At 48.6% G+C, this 23,538-nt stretch overlaps 1 protein-coding gene across 1 annotated transcript in view; it reads right to left on the reverse strand.

The window, feature by feature from the left end:
• Window positions 1–550: 550 nt before the first annotated feature.
• The window catches only part of NTN3 (netrin 3), a 100,074-nt gene continuing 77,086 nt past the window's right edge, over window positions 551–23,538 (reverse strand). The window contains exons 6-7 of the mRNA XM_032799399.2: window positions 10,385–10,459; window positions 551–6,988 (exon numbers count right to left, since the gene is read on the reverse strand). Of these exons, the coding sequence (XP_032655290.1) occupies window positions 6,660–6,988; window positions 10,385–10,459 (404 nt within the window). The 3' untranslated portion in view covers window positions 551–6,659. The remainder of the gene's footprint in view (window positions 6,989–10,384; window positions 10,460–23,538) is intronic.

Here is a 23,538-nt window from a genome sequence, read left to right on the forward strand (position 1 = left end):
ACTTCTGTTGGCGAGAGAGACAAGCTTTCCAGCTCCACAGAGCTCTGCTTCAGGGCTTAAAAGTAAGACACATCAATAGAAGAGATTCGATTTAGATTAACCAAAGAATATTCACTCATCAGGCTGCATGTAACAAACTAAGTCTGACTTCTCCCCAGCCTGCTGGACCTTTAGAACCAGGAAGTGGATGGGGGCTGGTGGTGTGACGCACTTGGAATTTCAGGGTTGAATTTTTGAGGCTATTAAGGAAACCTGGTAACTCCAGAGTTAGAGGCAAAATCTGTCATGGATTAAAACCATCTTCAGCACTAGCAGTAAATGGCCATTCTCAGCAGCCAGAGGCAAGGTGCTCTGGGCTTTGTACGGAAGAAGTGGCATTTAATATGGATTGGAAGAAGGGTCAAGAAGTGACAAAAGTGAGAAAATTTGCTCAGGAAGCTTTTGAGGTTAATATGCTATTGAGGTTAATATGCCTGCTAGTCAGTGGCACCCACTATTTTCAGAGTCTGTTTCTAAATAGCTTATAAGGAGTTAATAAAATGTTATTAGATGGTTTAATAAATAGTCCATCATTTATTACAGATTGTTATACAATCCAACGGGTCAATAGATTACATATAATCATCTGTAACACTGCCTCCTGATTTGTTTATAACCCGCTGTCACACATACCGCTCATATCTGTCACATGCTTATAGCATCTGTTAATTATTTATCCACCTTTTATAAACTTCTTGTAAGTGGACCCTTAATAGAAGTGTGACCAGTAAGCGCGTGCATGCTTCATCCCCTACTCGTATCATCGACTCGCCTCAATGCCAGTTTTCTGTGTGGTTATTGACCAGCCTTTCTTTAAGCTTCACCAAGTGGAGAGAAATGGGCTCTTTGCTGTACCACTTTGAGGTCCAAGCCAGCTTCTCAGCTGTTGTATATTGTTGTAATTCCATGCAGCCATGCTGATCTATACCAGCTGAGGAGCTGCCCAGGCATTTTTCATAATCAAAGGTGGCGTTAGTAACAAAGCTACAGGCAATTTTAAAAATACAACAGCGCATTTTCTACTGGTGCAAACTGCCCCAAGTCCAGTGATTGCCATGGAGCTGCACCAATCATTGCCAGCAGAGAGTTGGCCCCAGTGCCTGATTTTGGTTTCACTCATACAGCCATGTCCAGTTACTGAAGGAAATGGGGTTGCACCAGAGTAAAATGCGGGTAAGAATGACCTTCACTCCTGTGCAGAACACCAGCCCAAAGTCTAGGCACCACTCACAGCAGGTGGGACTTAATCAGCGTGCACAGGCCCAGGGCTGCATGCACAGGGGTGAATTCCATTCTAAGTGAGCTCAGAATCAGGGCCCTTGGTTTTGATCTTGATGGGATCCCTTGAGCCTCCTCCTTTGGAATCCAGCCTGGGTCTCAGTGCCTCCCACCCCACAAACTCACAGATCTTCCACTGAGGTAAATAAGCACATTTACCACAGCTGTGCTTAGCACCTGCCTTGTGCTCTGTGAGAGGCATTCTTCCAAGTGGGCCTTATTGGTGCAATTAAGAAGCAGCAGAACCCAAGTCCGGGGTAGGGGATGAGGTGTCATCAGCAGTTTAGCATCAAAAGCCAAATGCAAACTGCAGACTCAGGGAAAGAAAACACCAATTTAGGCAGGCAATACACATTAGACTTGTGTTATTAAAAACAATAATAATAAAAAAAAGAAAAAGTACATATCTTATATATGTTACACTATGTTCCATAACATTGGTTGTTATTTTTTTACATATTCAACAGTCTTTCATGGAGACGGCCTGGTGCATAGCCTCCCTCCAATTCTTTTGCTCTGTTGCATTTTGGAAACTATTGACAAGACAGACATGTTATAACCTAGAGGTCCAAAGCTGGCCTGAGAAGAAGGACAGGGAGATGGTGTTTCCGGCAGCAGGCTCAGCCCACATCGTACCATTCTGAGTGCCCAAACATTGCAACGTTTAAGGGCAACTTGCCAGAACACCAAAAACTGTCCTGAATCTGCCCTTATATGGTTGTATGTTTAAATACAAAGTACAGGCATACAGGCACAGACTGAGAGTCTCCAAGCAGCCTAGGGGCTGTAGATGCACCTCTTCAATTAGAGGAGCATCTAACTCCCCTAGACAGCTTTGCAAATGGCAACCATAGCATTTACCTGCTCAGCAAAGGAATATGAGGAGAAATGGCTTGTGGTCTGAGTTCACCAGCTGTCAAACCCTACAGTTTTGTCCTCACCTAGCACTGAGAGAGCAGCAGTGAGCTGTGTTTTAGGCTAGACTGGATTTGACCCTCAGGCTGCAGTGTAAGGTTCATAAGCTACAGCAGTGAAATCCACCCCTTGTACAGATGGTCAGCAGGCACCTTCAGCACCCCTGCAGCCCCACTCAGGGTGTAGGTGCGATTTAAGATGGACTTATGCCGCAGCTCTATGTGGGATGAGTTCCCTCTCCCCCCCAAAGATACAACCTAAATGGCATTTAGTGCATGAGAAAGTGAGAAATTCTCTGCAGCACATTCAGCCAGGAGCATCCATTCTCAGTGATCATGCAAAACCCACCAAAAAAACCCCTTCTCTTGGTTTGTGCCTAGCAACTTCAGAGTTAAGCCGTTACTGTGACAGTTGCACACTTTCCTGTTTGCTTTGAGAGGGTCTTTGTTGCAGAACAGGAACAGCAGCACACGTGCGCACACAAACAGACTCCGTCTCCCCTACCCCCAAGAAATAAGGGACAGCAAAAGTGACGGAGACTGTGCCCATAGAAGCCAGTAGAACAAGCCTCTTTAGGCTTCAGTGGAAGTTGACCGGGGTCCATCACGCCACTGCAGAGGCCTGTGGGCCTGATTATCCCCTAGCCTGCACCCTGTGTGCTGCAATGGGGTGTCAAGCACTCCCATTCCTGGGCTAGCTCCTCAGCTGGCGTGAAGTAGCAGTGCTTCTATTGCCCTCCGTGGAGTTATGACAGGCTGCAGCAGCCGCGGGTCTGGCCCATTAGTTGGTTATAGGTTGCATGACCACGTTGCACTAGTGTAACTGACTGCACACAGGGTAAGGTGGGTGGACCAGGTTCTGTGGCTCACAGACACAGGAGGGATGGGAAGGTGGAGTCACATTAGGCTAAAGCAGGGAACGGGTGCTCTGTGCATTTTCCCCATCAGCTGGCACCTGAACAGATTGTACGCCACCCTCGTGCTAGCCGGTGCCTTTTCCCCCCACCTGAGAGCACAGCGGCTGCATGTGGAGCGGGAGGGGACATGACGTTTGTTCTCACAGTGTGGTTGTAACTCACAGGAACATGTTAAACAGAAAGTACCTGTAACATTTGACCCGCCACGAGTGAGTGAGTTCGCTCAAAGCCCTGTCAAGCCGCTACATCAATGCAGGTGACTTGAGGGATGAGCAGTTACTATGCTATGAATGGGCCAGTGTCACAACTGCGTTAGCGACACACTAGTCTGTTAACTTGGCAAGGTGCGTGTGGCCATTATGGCAATTACTATGTTCAGCGCAACTCTGGGACCCTGCCCCCCATATCATCACCAGCTCACAGGTTAGTAACCAGGCGCTGGGAATTCATGCCGCTCCAGTATTCCCAGGAGCCACATTCTGGAAGACAGGTCTTGACCTCCCACTCCTCACTGCAGTAGGCTAGGCAGCCATCACGCTAGCTTATTCTGCAGTCAGGCTCTCTGTGCCCCTTTGCACGTATCAGCAATATGTGGATTGACCCGGGATGGAGGGGGCATTGGTATGAGGCCAAAAATGAGCCCTGAAGGCAGCTAGAGTGTTGTTCTGCTAGAATACACTAGCAGGGCCATAAACAAGATGGGCTTTATTTGTAACCCTACAATAACAAACCACTATACGGCTCCTTCCCTAAGCACAGTCAGAAATGGCACTGCAGCTGCTTACACCAGGCCTGAGTTTGCCCCATGGTGTAAATTGGTTAGGAAATGACAGGTCCTAGCACAGCAATGGCCTTTTTTGGGGGCAGGGGAACTCCTGAGGTCAGTTACCTCAGTATAAATCCAGGGTACCTCAGGTGGCTTTAATGGTGTTGCTCTGGAATTACATGGGTGTAGATGAGATCGGAATCAGGGCTTTGGTGTTCAGTGGGTGTGCAAAGTATGTGTTACAGCATGCTGTGGGGCTGGTCCTGATCACATTTATACCAGGTAAACGAGGAGTAACTGCATGCAAGTCAAGCAAGTTGCACTGGTGTAAAATTGGTATGAGAGGAGAATCAGGCTGCAGTGTGAACTCACAGGCCCCCCTGGAGAAAAGGGTGGGTGTTTTGCAATTGATTTCAACAACTGGCCAGGTTATTGGCATTGTAAGTAAACATGGCCCCACATGTATGTCCCAGGTGACATGAACTGCTGGGGCAGGGAGAACAGAATGTGATTCAAAGCCCATCCCATGATGGAGGCTGAATGTAACTAATGTGAGTAGTGACTAAGTGTCAGGAATGTGCATTTCCACTCTGCTCCATGTACTAATGCAAACACAAGGGTGCGTCTGCTAGTACTGTCTGCAGTGAGAACAGCAAAGGCAGGCACTGGGCAAACTAATCCAGCCAGCACACCTCGCATGACCATTTGCTTGTCCAGGGATTGTCAAACTTTTGTACTGATGACCCCTTTCACATAGCAAGCCTCTGTTATGATCCCCCCCACACCTTATAAATTAAAAACACTTTTTATATAGTTAACACATTATGAATGCTGGAAGCAAAGCAGGGTTTTGGGTGCAGGCTGACAGTTCATGACCCCCCCCTGGAATAACCTCACGACCCCTGCGGGGTCCTGACCCCGAGGGTGAGAACCCCTGTGCTAGCCTGTCTCTGGTCCTCCCACAGCTCTGCAGTTTTGATTTTCAGCAACCCCTTGTTCTGCCAGCTTTCATGGGCCTTCAGTGCATGACATTTCTGACCTCAAAAAGCTTTGCAAGCCAATTCTGGGCCTTCAGCCAGGTCTGCTAATGTACCTTAATCATGCCCCAAAGCACCTCCTGGTGTTCAGTCCTGATCACCATACAGGTTACTTCAGTCTGGCCTCAAAACACTCTCTTCCATTCCTGAGCTCAAACACAATTCTGCCAGTATCTTAACCTGCAATGGCCCCTGTGTCAGGCCTGGGGCCTCACATAGCTCTGCCAACAAGCCTCAGTCTTAAACTGCTCTACAGCGTAACACCTCCCTGAGCTACAGGTGCCCATGGCAATTGGTTTACAAGGATCATCCCACCACACTCTGTTTCCAGGCTGCTCCGTTATCTTGCTGCACCATTTCCTGCCCTCTGAGTAGATCCAATCCAACAGTCACCCAGGCCCACTCTGTGCCCATTTGGAATGTGCCTGTGTCACGGGACTACAATTCCCTTGCCCTGGTGAACTAGAGCTTTTCACCATAACCACCAGTGCATTAGCTTTGCTTTATCAACCCTGTCCCCTTGAGACTCAGAGGGCTGGGGAAGCATAAAAACACTCCAAGGACTCAATCGTCCTGGGATTTCACCTTGTGCCTCCATTTACACCTCTGCAAAACATTGTCCAAGTCCGAATGGCAGCTTTTCACAGTCCTTTGGCCCAGAAGAAAATAACGACACTGGGTGAAAAGCAGGGCAGAATCAGGCCCACTGCTGAATTATGCATGTCAAGTCAGATCCTCAGCTGATGCAAATTGGCTGATTTACACCAGCTGAGGCTCTGCCCCCACAAACATACACATTTTCTGAGGGGATATAAGATGCCTGTGGCAGTGACCTTGGCTAAGACCAGTCTGCAGGTGGGGGCTGGTGCATGGCAGCAGTGGCTGAATAAATCCAAAGGGTCTGATTCTCACTGTCATGCCAGTGTCATACCAGTGAAATCAATGGTGATGTATCAGCATAGACATGATGTAACTGGCAAATCAGACCCTTTGGTTTTTCATGGAACTCAGGGCTGGAATCTCCTCATACTGTATGCATATGGAAATCCATTAGCAAGCCATGCACTCACTCCTCCCCTATACCAGTATATAGGTTAGAAGATGGGAATGGGGAAACTAAACCAGGGAAGTTCCTGGCCTGTGCTATACAGGAGGGCAAACAAGATGATCACAGTGGTCTCTTTTGGCCTTATAATCCATGAACTGACACCAGGCCAGTCTCAGTTGCTATGGATGGGAAGGGGACTGAAGAGCTTAGACTAGTCCACACCCAGGTATACTGTGGCTGAGCGAAGAGCTGAGGACTTGTGCTCGGACACTGGGAGCAGGCAGGCCATGGAGCTTACCACCGAAAGGCAAGAGAAATCAGAAACAATGAGATGCCCACAGGAGAGGGGCCGTGATGGACAGGCCTTTTGCTTATGTCCTCTGAGCAACTTCAGACCTAGCAACACTGGGCTCATCCTCCACTTCACTCCTCTTTAAAGGCTCGTCTTTACTGTGTTACTTTTAATCAACATTAAGGACACACACACCCCCAGGCACACCCGGGCCTTCACGCACACAAAGGAACTCATCGCAAATATACACTATAGACAGGAGAGTCTGTTCACGCTATATATATATATATATATACAGAGTCTCTGGGGAACAGTCTGAAGAATGCGCATAGGGCAGGGACTTTAGTAAGGGACAGACACAAAACCCATCATGGTTTCAAACACTTCCCCTTCTTCTCCCGACGCTGCAGTTTCCGCAGGCGCCGGGTCCAGGCATCCCGCCATTGGATGACCAGGCTGTTCTTGTCGGCCATAAGTCCTGGCCGGTCAGTGGGGTTTTCGCTGATCCCCATGACAAGGTATTTTCTGCTGATTTGGATCTTGGGGCACTTGCAGGCCAGGTCTTTCATGTGGATCCACAGGAAGTTATCACCACGCTTCACGCGCTCGTCACGGCACTTGTAGACCGAGAGTACGTTGACAGTGAACTTAGCCCAGTTGGCCACTGTCTCCATGTCTAAGACATTCACTTGGACAACTGGGGAAGAGACAAAGAGAGACGCTGAGAGTAGAGCAAGTCAGTGATGATACTCTCCTCCCCAACCCCCTTGTTCTGGCAACAGGCAAATTTCCATGGCTCAGTCTTTGTGGGATTGTTTCTGCTCTGACAGGGGAACCATCTACCCTCTAAGAAAACACTCTGTCCTGTTTCATTGCAGCTTCTCGATGGATCAGTTCCACAAGATCTAATTATGTCTTTTCACCACAACACTCTGTGACTTGGCATTAGAGACGCTTGGAATTTTTCCATCAAAACAGTTTGTGGGGATGAGAAATGGCTTTATGATGAAAACAAAAATGCTCACAATAAATTCTTCAGTAAAAAAAATTCTAGTTTTGGAAAAATTTCCCACAAAAAATGAAAAAAATCACCAACTTTTTTTTTTTTTTTTGAAAAACTGGAAAAATTTACCCACCCCCCCCACCACCACCTCAGACCAATTTTCCAAAATTGCCAGTGAAAAGTAATTAGCATTTTTTGACCAGCCTTATTCAGCATTGCTATCTCCATGCTTCTTAAAGCAACAGGCCCCCAGGGCACAGCTGTCTGTGGTCCAGAGGATGACTGGAACTGCTGAGTGCTCAGAAAAGGCAGCCTTCAGGAGCCTACTGAGGCTCCAAATTCCACCTGCACTGCAGGAGAACAAGATGTTGCTTAATTTTCCTTTTCAGACACACATTGCTAGTCAGTGACATTCACCCTGCTTTGAGACTGTGATATGGTTCTGAGGTTTGCTGGCCAAACATGATTTCATTTCAGGCCAAATGCATGAGGAAGGGGCAGGACAGTGGCAAAACCAAAGTAGAAAGGCAGTGATTTGGCCCTGGAAGACACAGGGCAGCAAAAAGAACTGGAAGGCCTGATTCTCCCTTCACTGACATTGGAGTTAATTGGGGTTAATTTTGTTGAGGTCAATAGAGTTATGCTGGGGTAAAACCTGTGTCAAGTTACAGAACAAGGCCACATTAACGCCTCAGACCTCCCCAACCACAACTCAGTGACGGGACTCCCAACAAGCAGTTGTAGCAGTCACAGATGCTTGGCTGGATGGGCTGTGAGTGGTACTGGATGTCTGTAGCCTGTGACTCAGAAGATATGCACTCAGTTCCTAGCTCTGTCACAGAGTCCTTACGTGACCCAGAGCCAGTCACTTACAATCTCTCTGTGCCTCAGTTCTCCATGGGGAGAATGATGTTTCCCTGGCTCTCAGGAATGTTGTGAGGATAAAGTCATGCCTATTTGTGAGGTACTTATATGGGGCCCATAGGTACAAATAGCAGCTCAGGGATTGAGGAGGAAAATCAGGGGTCACCCTAAAAGAAATAGCTGGAAAGTACCTGGAAATTAGAATTTTGTGACTCAATGGATATTAACTGGCCTGATAAGAGGGCTGAGGGCCAGAGGCTGAGAAAAAGAGATTCCCTCTAGCTCCTGAGAGAGAAGGACCGGGCTGCCTGGGAGCTGAGAAGGGTACCTGAAGTGGAGCAGTGCTGGGGAAGGCCAGAGGAGCTGGGGAGCTCCAGCCTAGTAAAACCTCAGGCTGTAGGCCTTGCTAGAAGGCCAAAAATGGTACTAGGGCTGCAGAGGGGCAGCCCAGAGATAGGCCAAGGCAGCAGATGCTAACCCCCCTTGCTGCTGATGAATGATTTACAGACTGCAGTCTGCTCCAGTGAGAGGGGGCTAGATGATGACTGGCAGTAGCCACTGAGGCAAGGTGGGTTTAGAGGGTTGGGAGGTTCCCCTGGGAGGGGAGACCGAGAGTGAGAGGGTACTGCGGTAGGCAGGACCCCTGGGCAAAGGGCACCGGGGTCTGGAAAGGACACAGGGCCAGCGGCAGGCGAGACACTGGCCTGCAGAGAGTGCTCTGGGCTGGAATGAGCTAATTCCCCAAGACAACCAGCAGAGTCTTTGTCCCGCCACAGGTGGCTAAAACAATTTTGAATTTTTCAACACTGAAATGACCCACATTTAGAATTCCTTTTACAGGGGATCTACAAGCTCCCATGAGTCTATTAGGGGCACATATGGCACAGGTGGCTAGCTGGAGCCCTTCCACTGCAAGTCATGAGAAACGTAAATGGGTTAAAGTTGCAAGAAAGTCTAGCTGAATGGAAGGGCTGGTTCTGGTGAGCTCTTCTCTCTCAAAACTCACATTCACTCCTGCCTCTTCCCCCACTCCCTGACTCAGAGCCATCTGACAGCCATTTCTATTGCTCTCCACCTTGCCAAAACCATCTTTTCAGATGGAGCCAAGGGTTCCTGTGGAAGATCAATCAAACAGCTCTCTCCAGTGAACCTCCCTCTATGCCTGAGTGTGAATGGCCCCGTGTCACAATGATTAACAACGTGCAGTCAGCATCTGCCCAGCCTGGCCTCACAGTGGCGATTCACATCAGCTTTCTCCCAAGACCCCTCAGACAACAAGAGTACGGAGAAAATGTTCTTTGTAAGGTATCTGGCAGGCAGGGAGGGACAGAGGGGGAGAGGGCATGGAATGGTTTAAAAGGTTTTTTTTAATGAATTTCATGCTGGTGGAAAGGGCCAGACTGATAGCCCCAGAGACCGAAGGTCTCACTTTGCCTCCACAGCAGGTACCAGGTGGGCAGTGGCAGCACTAGCTTCCAGCACTCCCTCACTGGTGCACTTCAGCACTGTTCTAGATGGACGGCCTTAAGGAGTGAGAGGCTCACCTAGACTCCATGTGTATTTGGGGTGAATTTGGGGAAGGAAGGCTTCCCTTGAAGTGTCTGGAAAATTGGCCCCCTCCATTAAATTAAATTAACTCTGAGTAATTATAGCCCTGACTTCCTGACTGCAGGTGCAAATCAGATAATGAAAACACCAAATTCTCAGATTCCTGCCCACAAGTGTATATTCAAGCCATCGGATGGGACAGCCTTTAATTTTTAGAATCTCTAACAGCTAGGGTGTGGATTGCCATCTCTTACAGTGAGGGTGAGGGTCAGCTGAGGAAAGACAGGGGATGCGGACACCAGTCCGCCACTGGCCAGAGATCACCATGGGCCATCGAACTACCACCAGATGGCAATGACTTTTGGTCATTGCTGACTTTGGATGCCTCTCTGTGAACGGCTGGATCTCTGGCTAGATTGAGGCCCAACAGGAGAGGAATAGAGGGTGGTGGAAGCTTGGATGGAGTAAAGACAGACTGCATTCCCCTCTCACGCCAGAAGGGCACGACCCATGTAGGGTAGGGTGGGATATTCAGACAGAACAGGGTGGGACAGTCTAATTCTGCTCCCATTCCAGGACTGGGCTCACCCATCTAAGGCCTGGCTGCAGGTGTCCACTGGCCCTTTTCCTCACTCTTCTTCCCTGCGAAGTTGACTTCAGGAAGGAAGAGCTGCTTACCATAATCCTTTTTGCAGTATTTTTTCATATTAATCTTGTAGTTGCCTTTGGCTGGCTTGCAGTATGAATCACAGTCTGCAGAGAAGGAACAGAGCAAACTAAGCACTGAGTAGTTTAAAACAAACCCCATACAAGCAAAACCATAACAACCAGGGGGAAGGAGAGGCTAGGGGAAGTTTGCATCTCTCACCTGCAGCACTGTATGCTGGCATTAACAATGAATCACCCACCTGGGGCAAAGACCAATAAACAGCAATATAATTTCATACAGCAGATTTCAGACAAACTGAATCCTCAAACTCTCTAGAGCTTTTGAGCCAGATCCTCAGTTGATGAAGCTCCTCTGACTTCAGCTGAGCTCTGCTGATTTACAGCAGCTGTGGATAATAAAACTGTAGAGCTAGTAATAAATAACAGCAGTGGCTGAGAGAAATTGAGAGGCACAGATTTTAAACTCTTCAGACAGGGACTGTCTTTGTATGTGTTTGCACAGCTTTTAGCACAATGGATTCTGATTGAGTCTCTTGGGATAACATAATGAGAACATTAAATAATAATAGGGGAGAAAATGTGTCCTCAGCTTAGATTTGAGATGGACAGTGGAGTAATAGAGGCAAGGTGTCCCAGACGGTAGGAGCAGCAAAGGAGAAGGTTCTTGCACCATCAATAGCTAGATTGTGAGAATGAGGCTGATGCTAGCTAAATAAAGGAGCTGGAAGACAGGCCCAGAGTGGCCAGATCTTCAGCTGATGTAAATCAGCATAGCTCCATCAAAGCCAACAAAACTACACTGATTTACACCATCTGAGGTTCTGGCCTCCATGTCCCTTAGGATGTGCTGGAGAAAGTCCTAAAGAGGGAGTTAGAATACATTGTGCCAAACTCATGTAATTTCACTGAAGTTAAGGGTGTTACTCCAGGCATGAACTTGGCCCATGTAGAATCCTTTTGACCTGTATTCTGATGCAGACAGGAAGTCAGTGGAACTGTCTGTGGCATGGGATGGGATCAAGCTTCCTCGTAGGTGTGAGGAGGCAGGAGCAATGCAGTTCTGCGCATGCCAGGCCCTCGAGTGCTGGGAAACAGAGCTGCAGAGGAGGGAGTTGTAGGAGTTCAAGGAAGAGGAGATGCAAAGGGAGAGGTGGTGAAAGCTAGGCAGGATCACACAGGAGGCATGCTGCAAATCTGCAAATATGGGGGATGTGGGAGGAGAAGAAGACTGGAGTTGAGGGTAACACCAAGGCTATGGGTATGGAAACAACAAGAATGGCAGAGTCCAGCCACAGATAGGTACATTTGAAGACGTTCCATCTCCCGACCCCACAGCACACCAACAGTGTAGGAGGCTGCTCTGCTGCAGGAGGTGTTTCCCTGAATAACCTGAACACACTCCACCTCCTGCCCACCCGTTGTGCTGCTGGGATGTGGCCGGGGAGGTGTCCTTTGTGGACATGCAGCATCATTCCAGATCTTTGGCATAGCACAGGGCGTTGTGCTCCCTGATCTGGCCACATTCCATGGGGCTGGGCTCATGCCATAGGCCAGCCTTTTTATGCCTATTTCTGTAAGCAACAGCTTTGTATGGAGAGCAGAGCAGTTCTGGAACCTTTCTCCCCAACGTCTTTGATCCCAAGGATTTCCCAAAGCAGCCCCCTCTTCATTCCTTTCTCCTGCCACCATCCTTTGAACAGCTCAATTTGTCTCTCTCCACACATTTTGCTTAGGTTGTGCTTTTCTGAGCCCATCTTTCTTGCTCTCTTCCCCTCTTGCAGATTCTCTGTCCAGCTTGGCTTCATTTCCCCTGGGACAGGGCAAGCAGTCAATGAAGTTCTCTTTGTTTGTGGGTTGCCAGAGGGATCGGAGAGAAAGAAAGAAAACAAAACACCAACCTCCCCATGCCAACTTCCACAAGAAAAAAGGAAGAAAACCAGAAACACAAATGGACCCTGGATCCTGCTGCTCTCTCCCTTTCCACCCTGCTCCCTTTTATTCTGGCCTTTGTGCTGCCAGCTCCAAATTTGTCACTGATAAAAGCAGCTCAGCACGAAGCTAATTCCCCAGCAAAGGGGAGTGAGTGCTGTCCTCTACCCCAGCTTGCCCTGCCCACCCCGGCTGGGCTTTTCCTGCTTTGCTTTGGTCTCCTCTCCCTTTTTATGTAGGGAAGCACAGAGCCACACTCTGGCAGCTTTTATGACAAAGACATTTATGCTGGGTTTTTCCATTTCTCTCCCTTCCCTTTTTGAATGAATCTAGTGCTGACAGAGGATGGCTTGATTGCCCGTCCTGGGGCCTGAATCCATTTCTTTATTAATAGAACAAATACAGCATGGACAGCAGCAGTGCAAGCTTCCTGCACATCCACCGCCACCAATGCCTCTGAACTGTGACTCTAAGGCACGGCTCTAGAGAGAGAATAGAGTTTGTTCTCCGTGGCCCATTCAGTCCTCGGCTTCTCTGCTGAGTGGGCAGGCCAAGAGCCCTTGGCAATGGTGCGTTTGGGACATGGACCTTTCTCCCCTGGGAAATGGCCTGAGATGGCCGGCTCATTCCACACAGGCCATGGAGCTGCTGCCAGATGAGGCTGACTTTCTGACAGGGGTGACCTGGGACAGAACTTTATGATGTTTATGCCTTATGGGCACAATTCACCCCTGAGCAGAGCCTATTTTTAGGGCTTTAGTGGACTTTTGAGACCTTATGCAAGGAGTGAACTTCACATTATTTTTAACTGTTTTTGGAGAACTGCTCAGTGCTGCTTCTGATCTCACTGATACTGGCTTTACCCGTCCTGAATTATTCCAGTGGGCTGAAATCTGCTCTTGGCTAAACCAGTACAAATCTAATCCAACTCAGCTGGTTTACACAGCCATGCTCTAGATTTACATCAATGGAAATAGGAGAGAATTTGACTGATCTTACCTGAGTTACTCCTGATTTACACCAGGGTTTGAAAGACCAGAAGAAAGTCCATAATGTCATTGCTAATGATAGCAAAACCAAACACAACAACATAACTTGAAGTAACAAGTCTACCTAAAAATCTGAAGACTAACTGTGGAAGGAACAATGGGCAGATTAAAAGCACAGGAACTTCTTTGTAGTAGTTTAAGACATTCTGTGGGTCAGATCCTTAATTGGTATAAATGACTATATTTGGACTCTTTCGTGAGCTAGTTATTCAAGCTAATCAGTTGGCAAGTCTTGGCTCCTATATAGGAGTTACACCTCTACCCCGATATAACACGACCCGATATAACACACATTCGGATATAACACGGTAAAGCAGTGCTCTGGGGGGGCGGAGCTGTGCACTCCGGTGGATCAAAGCAAGTTCAATATAACGCGGTTTCACCTATAACACTGTAAGATTTTTTGGCTCCTGAGGACAGCGTTATATTGACGTAGAAGTGTATTTCAGGCCCCAGTGCTCCAGACACGACAAGCAGATTTCATCGCATCAGTTTGGTTGTGTTTATGGTAGAGCCCCACCCCAGAAAATGATTTTCCATTTCACAAAATCTTTAGAGAGCTTGACATTTTTTTTCATCCCAAATGAACAGTAAAAGCTGAAATTTCACAAGTTTTCAAAAAACAAAATTCACATTTCCCCCCCAGCTTAACCAAAATGTTTTGTTTTAATTTTGACCATTTATTATTTTTTAAAATGTTTTAATATAAAATAAAATAAATTTCAAAACAAAATGTCTGGAAGTTTTGACAGTTGGAAACATTTCTCCCAAAATGAACTTTTATCAAAATCGATACAATTTTGCGAAAAAATTATTTTCATCATGATGGCATTTCTCAATGGCAAATTGTTTTGATGAAAAGTTTTCACCCAGCTCCAGTTTATAGGGCACATGTGAAATGCACCAATTTAAGATACTGCGATTTAGCAACTGCCCCAGCTTTTCTGGTGTGTTAAGGCTGCTTTGTACCATTCGGCTTTAAAGTAGGTTGATTGAATCCTGGGAAGCTCATCCAGTGTAGGTATATAACACCCCCTCCTCTACATCCCTCCTGCCATGGTGTGGAGCATGGCTGAGGCAAGGAGGGCAGCTCTGAGACATTACTGTGGGGATGCTCACATGTGGGCTGGGCTAACCTGGGTGCTCAGACTCAGGTACTGATCACCCAGATTAACTGGGCAGTGAAGCCATAGCCTTGGTGTTCGACGTCTGTCCTTAGGCTTCAAATGCAGCATTCAAGGGACGCACAAAGTGCGAGTTTGTCCAGAATAGGATTTAGGGTGAGTCAAGAATCCCACTGCAAGACCCCGTGCCAGTCTCTGCTCTCATTCCTTGATCAGGCCTGTATCACTAATGCAGTGGGCACTAAGGGCCCTGTCAGGACCAGCGCCTCACTGGGCCAAGTACTGGCTGTAACTGCAAGCAGACTAACTATCCGTGGGAGAGAATTCACAATAGTAAGTATCAGAGAGTAGCACCAGTCTGAGGCAGACGGCACTGGGGCTGGTGGCAAGAGCATAGCACTGAATCACATCCAGCCATGGGACGGGAAGTTGTCCAGAAAGCTGAAAGGAGAGGAGATGCAAAAGAAGGAAGGGGCAGTGCTAGATGGCGATACATGGCCTAGTGTTAGTCTGATTACAGGGACCTGGCGAGGTTCTGTCTACACTATAATCTTTATCAGTGTTGGAACGGGGTCAAGTGACAACTGTGTTGTAACCAATCCCCTAAGTGGGTTGTAATTGTGGCACACATGGGGTCTATGAGAGACTGTGATGAGTGACAGTTTGCTAACACCTCTCCCTGCAGTGAGCCAGTAGATTATAGTCCTGGGGCAAAGCCTTGGTTGGGGAGAAGAGGTTCATGAAATGTGCAGAGTGATGGGAAGAGAAGGAAAGACAGCGCAAGCCTGGCAGCTGAAAGGGCTTTGTAGAAACAGAAGTTAAAGCCAACGAGCACTGCCAGGGAGATCTGGCCTGAGAAAGAGCCATAAATCTGAGCCCTTTTTTTTTTTTTTTGGTATAATAATAATGTTTTTAAGTGCCACAAGATGTAAACTAATCTACTAAGTTAGAAAAACATGTTTCTAGGGAATTGAGCGATTTCTATTGAAGAAACCGGGAGGGTTTCAGAGGAAAAAGCAAAGTGCTTTAAAAAGACTAGAAATGATTATTAGTACTATTATTTGTAAAAGCTATTAAGATTTCCCAAAGATCATTCCCCCTTCACTGTGCTACCCCGCCATTCTGTCCCAGTCTCCCCACACACAATGCTGCTAGAAGCTCATCAGCTGAAGATTAAGCAGGAACATAACACAAAGGGCTGCGGGCAGCATGAGATGCAGAGGTGGGGGAGAAAAGTTGACAAGTGGCAGGAATGAGAAATGATGGGGGAAGTGGATGGGGAAGACAGTGGATAAAGTTTTCGAAAGTGCCATGTTTTTAAAGGCATTTCAGTACTTAAAGATGTAGATAATCACCTAATGGTATCTTCAAAAGCACCGAGGTGCCAAACTCCCTTGGAATCCCATTTGACTCCTACCTGCATCTTTAAGCACCAAAATACCTTTAAGAATCTGTCTCCAAGTGTTTTAGGATCCCATCTCCCATTATCAGAAGGGACACAGGCACTTGGAAGCCCAAGTCTATGGGCATTTTTGAAAATGGGACTTGCGCTGTTGAAGATTTTCCCTAGTGTCCCAAGATAGAAGGAGGAGGAGTGAGGGAACAGGAGGCTGGAGAGATGAGAGTGTCTCTGCTCTGGTGAAAACCCTGATTCGGCCACAAGCAGCCAGCATTCAGCCCTGCTGCCTTGGTGTTGTCAGTGCCCCCGAAGTGTAGGCAAGGGTGAGCTGCGCTTGAAACAGAGATGGAACCTGGTTAGCTCAATGAGAGCAAACCCCGCCTTGACCTTGCCAACAAGTAAGAGGCAGCACCGCTGCATACACACTGACTGCTGATCTCCAAGAGCTGCCTCGGGCCTATTCCCAAGTGTAACAAGGCAGGAGGAATTGGGGATGAAATGCAGCCAGACGAGTTGAGAGATGAACCAGAGTGGGAAGGATGACTGAGGAGAGGGAGGCATGAAGCTGAGCTTGGGGGGCAGCCAGAGAGCTGGTGTAACAAGTGGGAGATAAAAACAAGAGAATACACCAGACACGAAGCACACAGGTGACATCTTCACTCTCCCTGCAGCCTCCCCTCTCAGTCCTGGGTTTTCAAGAAAAAAATAAAAGAAAGAAAGAAAACTTCTCTGGATTTATGGTCCTGATTAATATAATAAAATGTGATTATGAAAGAACGGAAATTGTGTTTGGAATTAATGATTTAGGCTTTTTTTCAACCTCTGTTTTGTGCCGAGGCACATTCCTAGAATATAAAATTAATTTCTACTTCAATTTATGTAAGAAACTTAAAAAACCCAAGAAGCCTTCATTATTTATCTCTCCTCCCCTCCTCCCCCTTCTACCACATGGCCCGGAGTCTCAGCTGTATTCAAACTATTTGATACTGTTCTAGTCACGGAATGTGGCCTTGAAGTGGGGGTGTATATACTTTACTGTCCCTTTGCACTACCAGAGCAGTGTAACTGAGCCGCAGTAAGACACAGGCCCCATGTGGAAGGGTATAACTGGATGTGACTGCAGTCCAAGATGACATACTGGAGCTAGCTTTTACCAGTGTCACTTATTTTGCTCGGATGGAGCTGGAATAAGCGCTGTTGGCAAAGGGGCAATTTTGCTAGAGCTTGCGTTGTGGCAGCTTCACTTTTCCAGGCCCCAGGATTTTGCCAGTACAATACAGCGATGTCAGGCACAAATCCTACCCCTACTGATACGGCTACGTCGGCAAAAGGTTGTAACGTAGATCTGACCAGCAACATGGGCGCATAGTGCAGACAAGACAAGGAAGAGGTTTTCCTCTGATGGGCACTGCTGTAAATCAGGAGTGACACCACTGAGTTAACTGGAGTTACACTAACAGGAGAGTCAGGCCCTGGGCTTGTCTCTTTCTGGGGTTACGCATTGTGCTGGGCATGGCGGAAACACCACTCTGGGACACTGTGGTGCTGACTGTGAGAGGAGCAAGAGAAACAAAGGGAAGGGACTGAAGAGTAGAGGAAAGCGTGCAGGATGCAGCAAATCTGTTCCAAAGGCAAGACAAAGAAAGGCCTCAAATCAAGTGGATTTCTGGCCCCAGGAGCCAGGGCTGTGCTACACCCTTTATATCACTCTTGAAGGGTAACCCTATAAAAGTGTCAAGAGAAGTTGGATGGCCAGCAGAGGAAATATTTCACAAGCACCTCTCTCACTTGCCAGCTCTCAGAGCACTTTTTCCTCTTCCCAGCTCCCTTGAAACTTCCTGGACATGGTGTCATACATGCTAAGGGAATTTGGAAGGAGGATCAATTTAAGTCTGACCGGCTCCCCAGATAACATCCAGGTAAAACAGGAACCCACCCATCTGCCTCCCCCCATAATAACCACCCTCCCCACCAGAAAAAGAACATGTAGCTCTGAGCTCGGCATTCCCTCCAGGATGAAGAGGATGTCTGGGAGCTGGGGGACCATCCATGGAGTCAATTGTTGCCAGAACTGAAGAACAGGTGTACACAAGTGTGTGATGGGGGGAGAGTTGAAATTTGGGGAGGGGATGGTATGAGGGAGTCCTGTGGGGAACAACCCCGTTGCCTACTGTGTAGGTGACACTAAGACCGAAAGAACGAACCCTTCCATGTGGAAAGGAAAAGCAAAGCAAAGGGACAGCAGCCAAATCCAATCCACAGCTGACGTTCCCTCTTTCTCCACTGGGTGAGGTATAAATGGGCCCAGTGTAAATCCATCTACATTTCCAGGGTACAGCACGCAGCCTTGCTCCAGTGTAGCTAAGCCACTGCACTGGCTGGAACAGAACTGCCAGGGCAGCTGTGGCGGAAGTGAGGGTGAATGGAGGGAATCCTGGCTGTGGGTGAGGATGTGGCTGTGGGTCAGGGTAAAGGTAAACGGAGGGGATCCTGGCTGTGGCTGTGGGTGAGGGTGTGGGTAAATGGAGGGGATCCTGGCTGTGTGGGTGGCTGTAGCTGTGGGTCAGGGTGAATGGAGGGGATCCCGGCTGTGGCTGTGGGTGAAAGTGAATGGAGAAGATCCTGGCTGTGGCTGAGGCTGAGGGTGAATGGAGGGGACCCTGGCTGTGGCTGTGGGTAAATGGAGGGGATCCCGGCTGTGGCTGTGGGTGAATGGAGGGGATCCCAGCTGTGGCTGTGGGTGAGGGTGAATGGAGGGGATCCCGGCTGTGGCTGTGGGTGAAGGTGAATGGAGGGGATCCCGGCTGTGGCTGTGGGTGAGGGTGTGTCTTTGCATGCATAAGAGGGAATGCTGTTTCCATGGCGTGCTTCCTGCTAGATCCCAACCACTCATGGACTCAGGTCTGGTGGCTGGTAGGGGATATGGGGCCAGCTGGTCTCTAGTGGATACTTCCCCCTAATGCATAGGGCACTACAGTGTAAGTCACTGCAGACAGCCTAAAAGGTGTAAGCAGCCCCTGACCCAGTCATGAGGGATGCTTTTGGTAGCAAAACTCTTGCAGGCCCCATGTTGACCAGCGGAGGAAGGCAGCCAGGCCACAGGACAGAGACAAGAGGTCCCCACAAGGCTGTCCCATGGATTCCCTGAACCTTCAACCTCTTCCATGGGAGCAAATGCTTTCACACCCAAGGAAACTCCAAGACGTGCTGCTCTGCACAGGAAGCAGCAGCATAGGGCAGAAATTGCCCGACTGTTAATAATAAATAACGTGATATTCACATAGAACCATCCATCTCTGGGCACATGACTTACAAGGAGAGGCTGAGGGAACTGGGGTAATTTAGTCTGCAGAAGAGAAGAGTGAGGAGGGATTTGACAGCAGCCTTCAACAACCTGAAAGACGGTTCCAAAGAGGATGGAGCTAGGCTGTTCTCAGTGGTAGCAGAGGACAGAACAAGAAGCAATAGTCTCAAGTTGCAGCGTGGGAGGTCTAGGTTGGATATTAGGAAACACTATTTCACTAGGAGGGTGGTGAAGCACTGGAATGGGTTACCTAGGGAGGTGGAGGAATCTCCATCCTTGGAGGTTTTTAAGGCCCAGCTTGACAAAGCCCTGGCTGGGATGATTTAGTTGGTGTTGGTCCTGCGTTGAGCAGGGAGTTGGACTAAGTGACCTCCTGAGGTCTCTTCCAACCCTAATGTTCTATGATTCTATAGCACAACACCTAGGAACTTTCTTTGCTGAGACATGTGCTTCATCAGCCTTGTATTATGGCCTAGCACTTGGGGACTTTGCACATTAACACACTACTGGAGCCGCTCCCCCATAGGATAGCACCCAGCTGCCACTGGCAATAAGACATGCCATGCATTGAACTATAGCATGGCCTGCAGGAAACCTCCAGCACTAAGACCTGACCGCACTACAGCACTACAGAAGATCTAGCACTAAGACACTTGGATCACTTCTGTTATATGTCAGGCTCTGGAATTCCCACCACTGAGACACAGCCACAGCCCCTCGGAGGCCCAAGCCCCAGGACACAATTGGAAACTTGCCACTATCTTACAAGTACTGCAGCTGGACACATCACTCCCTACTGAAAATCTCCAGAATCCTGTGCCAAAATCCTGTGCCTTTGATATGGGGATAAGCGCTCATTGGGTTCTGTTTAAAGCTTCTGCCTGTTCTGTTTGCAAAGAATGAGCTTTTTCTTTACAGATCCATGGAAATGAGAGACTCCTAGTGCTGGGGAGAACCAGGCACAAGGCAGGCAGATCACGTGCCATTGCTGGGGCGGGCAAAAGCTGGGCAGTGGTGCCACAAGTGCATTGGCAGGGTGGGGATGTCCCAAGCAGCTGTGGAGCCTGAGTTGATGCCAGTGGAGACCTGGGGATGCTTTGCACCCACTCACACACCCAACAGTGTGGAGTTTTCTTACATGTGCTAGAATTTAAGGCCAGAAGGGACTCATGGAGTCTGACCTCCCACAAAGCCCAGACCACTGAACAAAATCACTGCTGAGGTACATCCAATAACCTGGATTAGACTAAAGTATTCCAGTCTCTGGAAACTAAACTATCTTGTGCCACAGGCAGAGATCAGGAAGGAATGAGGTGGCACCAATGCCCAAGGCCCTTGCATGGCAGGGAATACATTTTGTGAGATATCCCCAGATGATCGTATCACTAGACCACTAACACTCGCTGTGACGTTCTGTACCTCGGAGGGACACCCTACACTGCCATGTTCATCTTTATAAAATAATTGCGTGGTATCCAATGCAAGGTTTGTCATGTTGGATGTCTTCAGAAGGCTTATGATGCCCTGAGCATTGAGGTTACTGTAATATTATAGTAAGGTTATAGGTTATAATTTCATGTATGTAGTTATGAGGCTGAAAATGTATCCTCATGGTTTAAAATAAGTCCAGGCAATAACTCTCCAAGAGCAGAGGTGCAGTTCACACCTCACCAGGGAAGGTATGGGACAAACCCAGCCCGGTCTCACAAGAACAAAGTACGCTGGCTAGGCAGCAACAAAAGAATCTGTTAGACTCTCGAGTGAGTCACACCCCCTTCCTTTGGTCAGTTTGGAACCACGATGAGGTAATGCTCACCTGACTCTGAAGGGGGGGTGCAAAGCCAAGGGGGAAGAAAGAATATGATAAAAGGGAGCGACATTTGCCATGCTCTCTCTCTCTCTTCCACCTGCATCTACAGACACCACACCAAGTGACTGAAGCACTGATCAAAAGGGAGAGCCTGGCTGAACTGCAACCAGCCAGGCTGTGGTGAGAAGCATCTAAGTTTGTAAAGGCACTGAAAGTGTTAAGATCAGCTTAGAATGCATTTTGCTTTTATTTCATTTGACCAAATCTGACTTGTTATGCTTTGACTTATAATCACTTAAAATCTATCTTTATAGTTAATAAATGTGTTTATTCTATCTGAAGCAGTACGTTTGGTCTGAAGCATGTCATAGACTCCCCTTGGGATAACAAGCCTGGTACATATCAATTTCTTTGTTAAATTGATGAACTCATACAAGTTTGCAGCGTCCAGTGGGCATAACTGGGCACTGCAAGATGGAGGTACCTAGGGTTGTGTCTGGGACCGGGGATATTGGCTAGAGTCATTCGGTTGCACAATCCAAGGAGCAGCATACATGTTAGAGGCTGTGCATGAACAGCCCAGGAGTGGGGGTTCTCACAGCAGAGCAGGATAAGGCTGGCTCCCAGAGTCAAGGATTGGAGTGACCCAGCAGATCACTGGTCCAGACAACACTAGAGGAGAACATCACACTCGCTCATCCCCAAATCCTGCCACCACTTCCCCTGGGACCTGGCCATGGTACTTGGTAAAGGAGGCCACATGTGGTGAAAGCATGAGAACAGGGTGAGAGCTAGAAAGTCCCAAATTCTAATTCTGGTCATGCCATTCACTTGATGTGAGATCCCATGGCACCTGACTTCACTTCACTTTCCATGCCTCATTTTCCTTCTCTGTACAGCAGAGATAACAACAGCAGCCTACCTTGCAGGCATGCTGTGATGGTGAGTCACTGACTACAGTGTTTTGAGGCCACTGAGCCAGACTCTGCTTTCACTGCACTCACGTACATACGGAGAGATGTCACTGAAATGACTGCAGATGGAGGCTGGAGTGACTGAGAAGAATCTGGCTTACACAGCGCTATGTAAGTGCTAAGTGGTATTGTGAAGGAATCCCTGCATTGGCAGTGAGGTACTAGACTCTGCTTAGGTTTCTCTAACACTTAGCTAACACCCCCACTGAATGGTTAATTTCTCCCCTACAGGAAGAACAAGTCGGGTGGAGCTCTTTAACTTTCAGTCGGGCTGTTAGTCTGGGGCGCTCACCCATATCACAACAAAAAGCTTTACTGAAACACAAGGGGAAAATCAGATTAAAAACAGATGCCAATAAACCGCCTTTTCTCTTTCCTCCCCCCACTCCCATAGACACATTCCCCAGGTCAGCCTCTCTAATCCCCCTTTCGCTTCTTCCAAGGCGCATACCTCCCCCCGTCCCTCCTCCATTGCCCCGAAACTTCTTTTTCCACTTAACCAAGTCTCCGTAGCTCAGCTTGGAACTTTCAACACCACCAGGAATGATCTGAATGCATCATGCTCAGCAGGGGGACCCAGTTCTGTGGCACGCATCCAGGTGGGCACTAAAAGGAAATAGCTGCCATTTGTGTGAGCGTGGACAGGAGAGAGCAAGAGTGCAGGGGTGTGTGCATGATAGAGATTATAGATGAGTTTGTGTGTGTGAGACAGAGACAGAGCGAATGTATGTGAGTGTGTATTGGGTGTGTCTGTATACGTCCTGTGTGTATGAGACTGTATGGCTACATGGTGTGCATAGGTGGCGAGTTATATGGACTCATGGTGCCTGGGCTCCAGCAATATTCAGGGCTCAAGAGCCCAGCTCCATCAATGTTTGGGGCCAAGTCTCTCCCCCGGCCCTGCCTGCTGCCCCCATGCACCTCCCCCGAGTGTCCCCCGGAATCCACTTGCTGCCCCTGCTCGCCTTTCTGGGTCCCCGAAGCAGAGCGTCTCTGTCTCTCTTCTGCAACTCCATGCTGCTTCCCTGCATCAACTGCTGCCACAGGGTCCTTCTGCCCCCCTATGCCCTACTGCCAGGGCACGCTGACCCTGAGCCCGCCCTTCTCCCTCAGACCCTGTCATTTTCAAGTGGGACCCTTCACCAGCACAGCTCTCCCCCCTCCCCGCACGCAGTCACTGCTCCTGCCCCATGCTGGACAAGGGGAAGCCCCACCCCCCACCCCCAGTGAGGCTACAGTGAGGGGCAGCAGCAGGGGAGGAGGCAGACGTGATGCCAGCCCCCACCCCCAGTGCCTACTGCAGGGGAGACAAGGGGGCTTCCTGTACCTGAGAGGGGCCCTAGGAGCACATGCAGTGACAGTGGTGTGAGCTGAGTAGGGTGCAGGGGGGAAGTGGGGGAGACCCTACCGCAGAGTTTGTGGCTGCCTGTGGGGAGAGGGCTGGGGGGAATCCTTCTTTCTGGCCCTTGTTCCAGGGCAGCCTATCTGCACCCCATCCCCAGCCCTGTCCCACCCCAGAGCCCTCACTCCCTGCACCTCAACCCTCTGCCCCAGCCCTGAGCCCCCCCACACCC

This window comes from Chelonoidis abingdonii, chromosome 9 (genome assembly GCF_003597395.2).
Source record: "Chelonoidis abingdonii isolate Lonesome George chromosome 9, CheloAbing_2.0, whole genome shotgun sequence".
NCBI lineage: Eukaryota > Metazoa > Chordata > Testudines > Testudinidae > Chelonoidis > Chelonoidis abingdonii.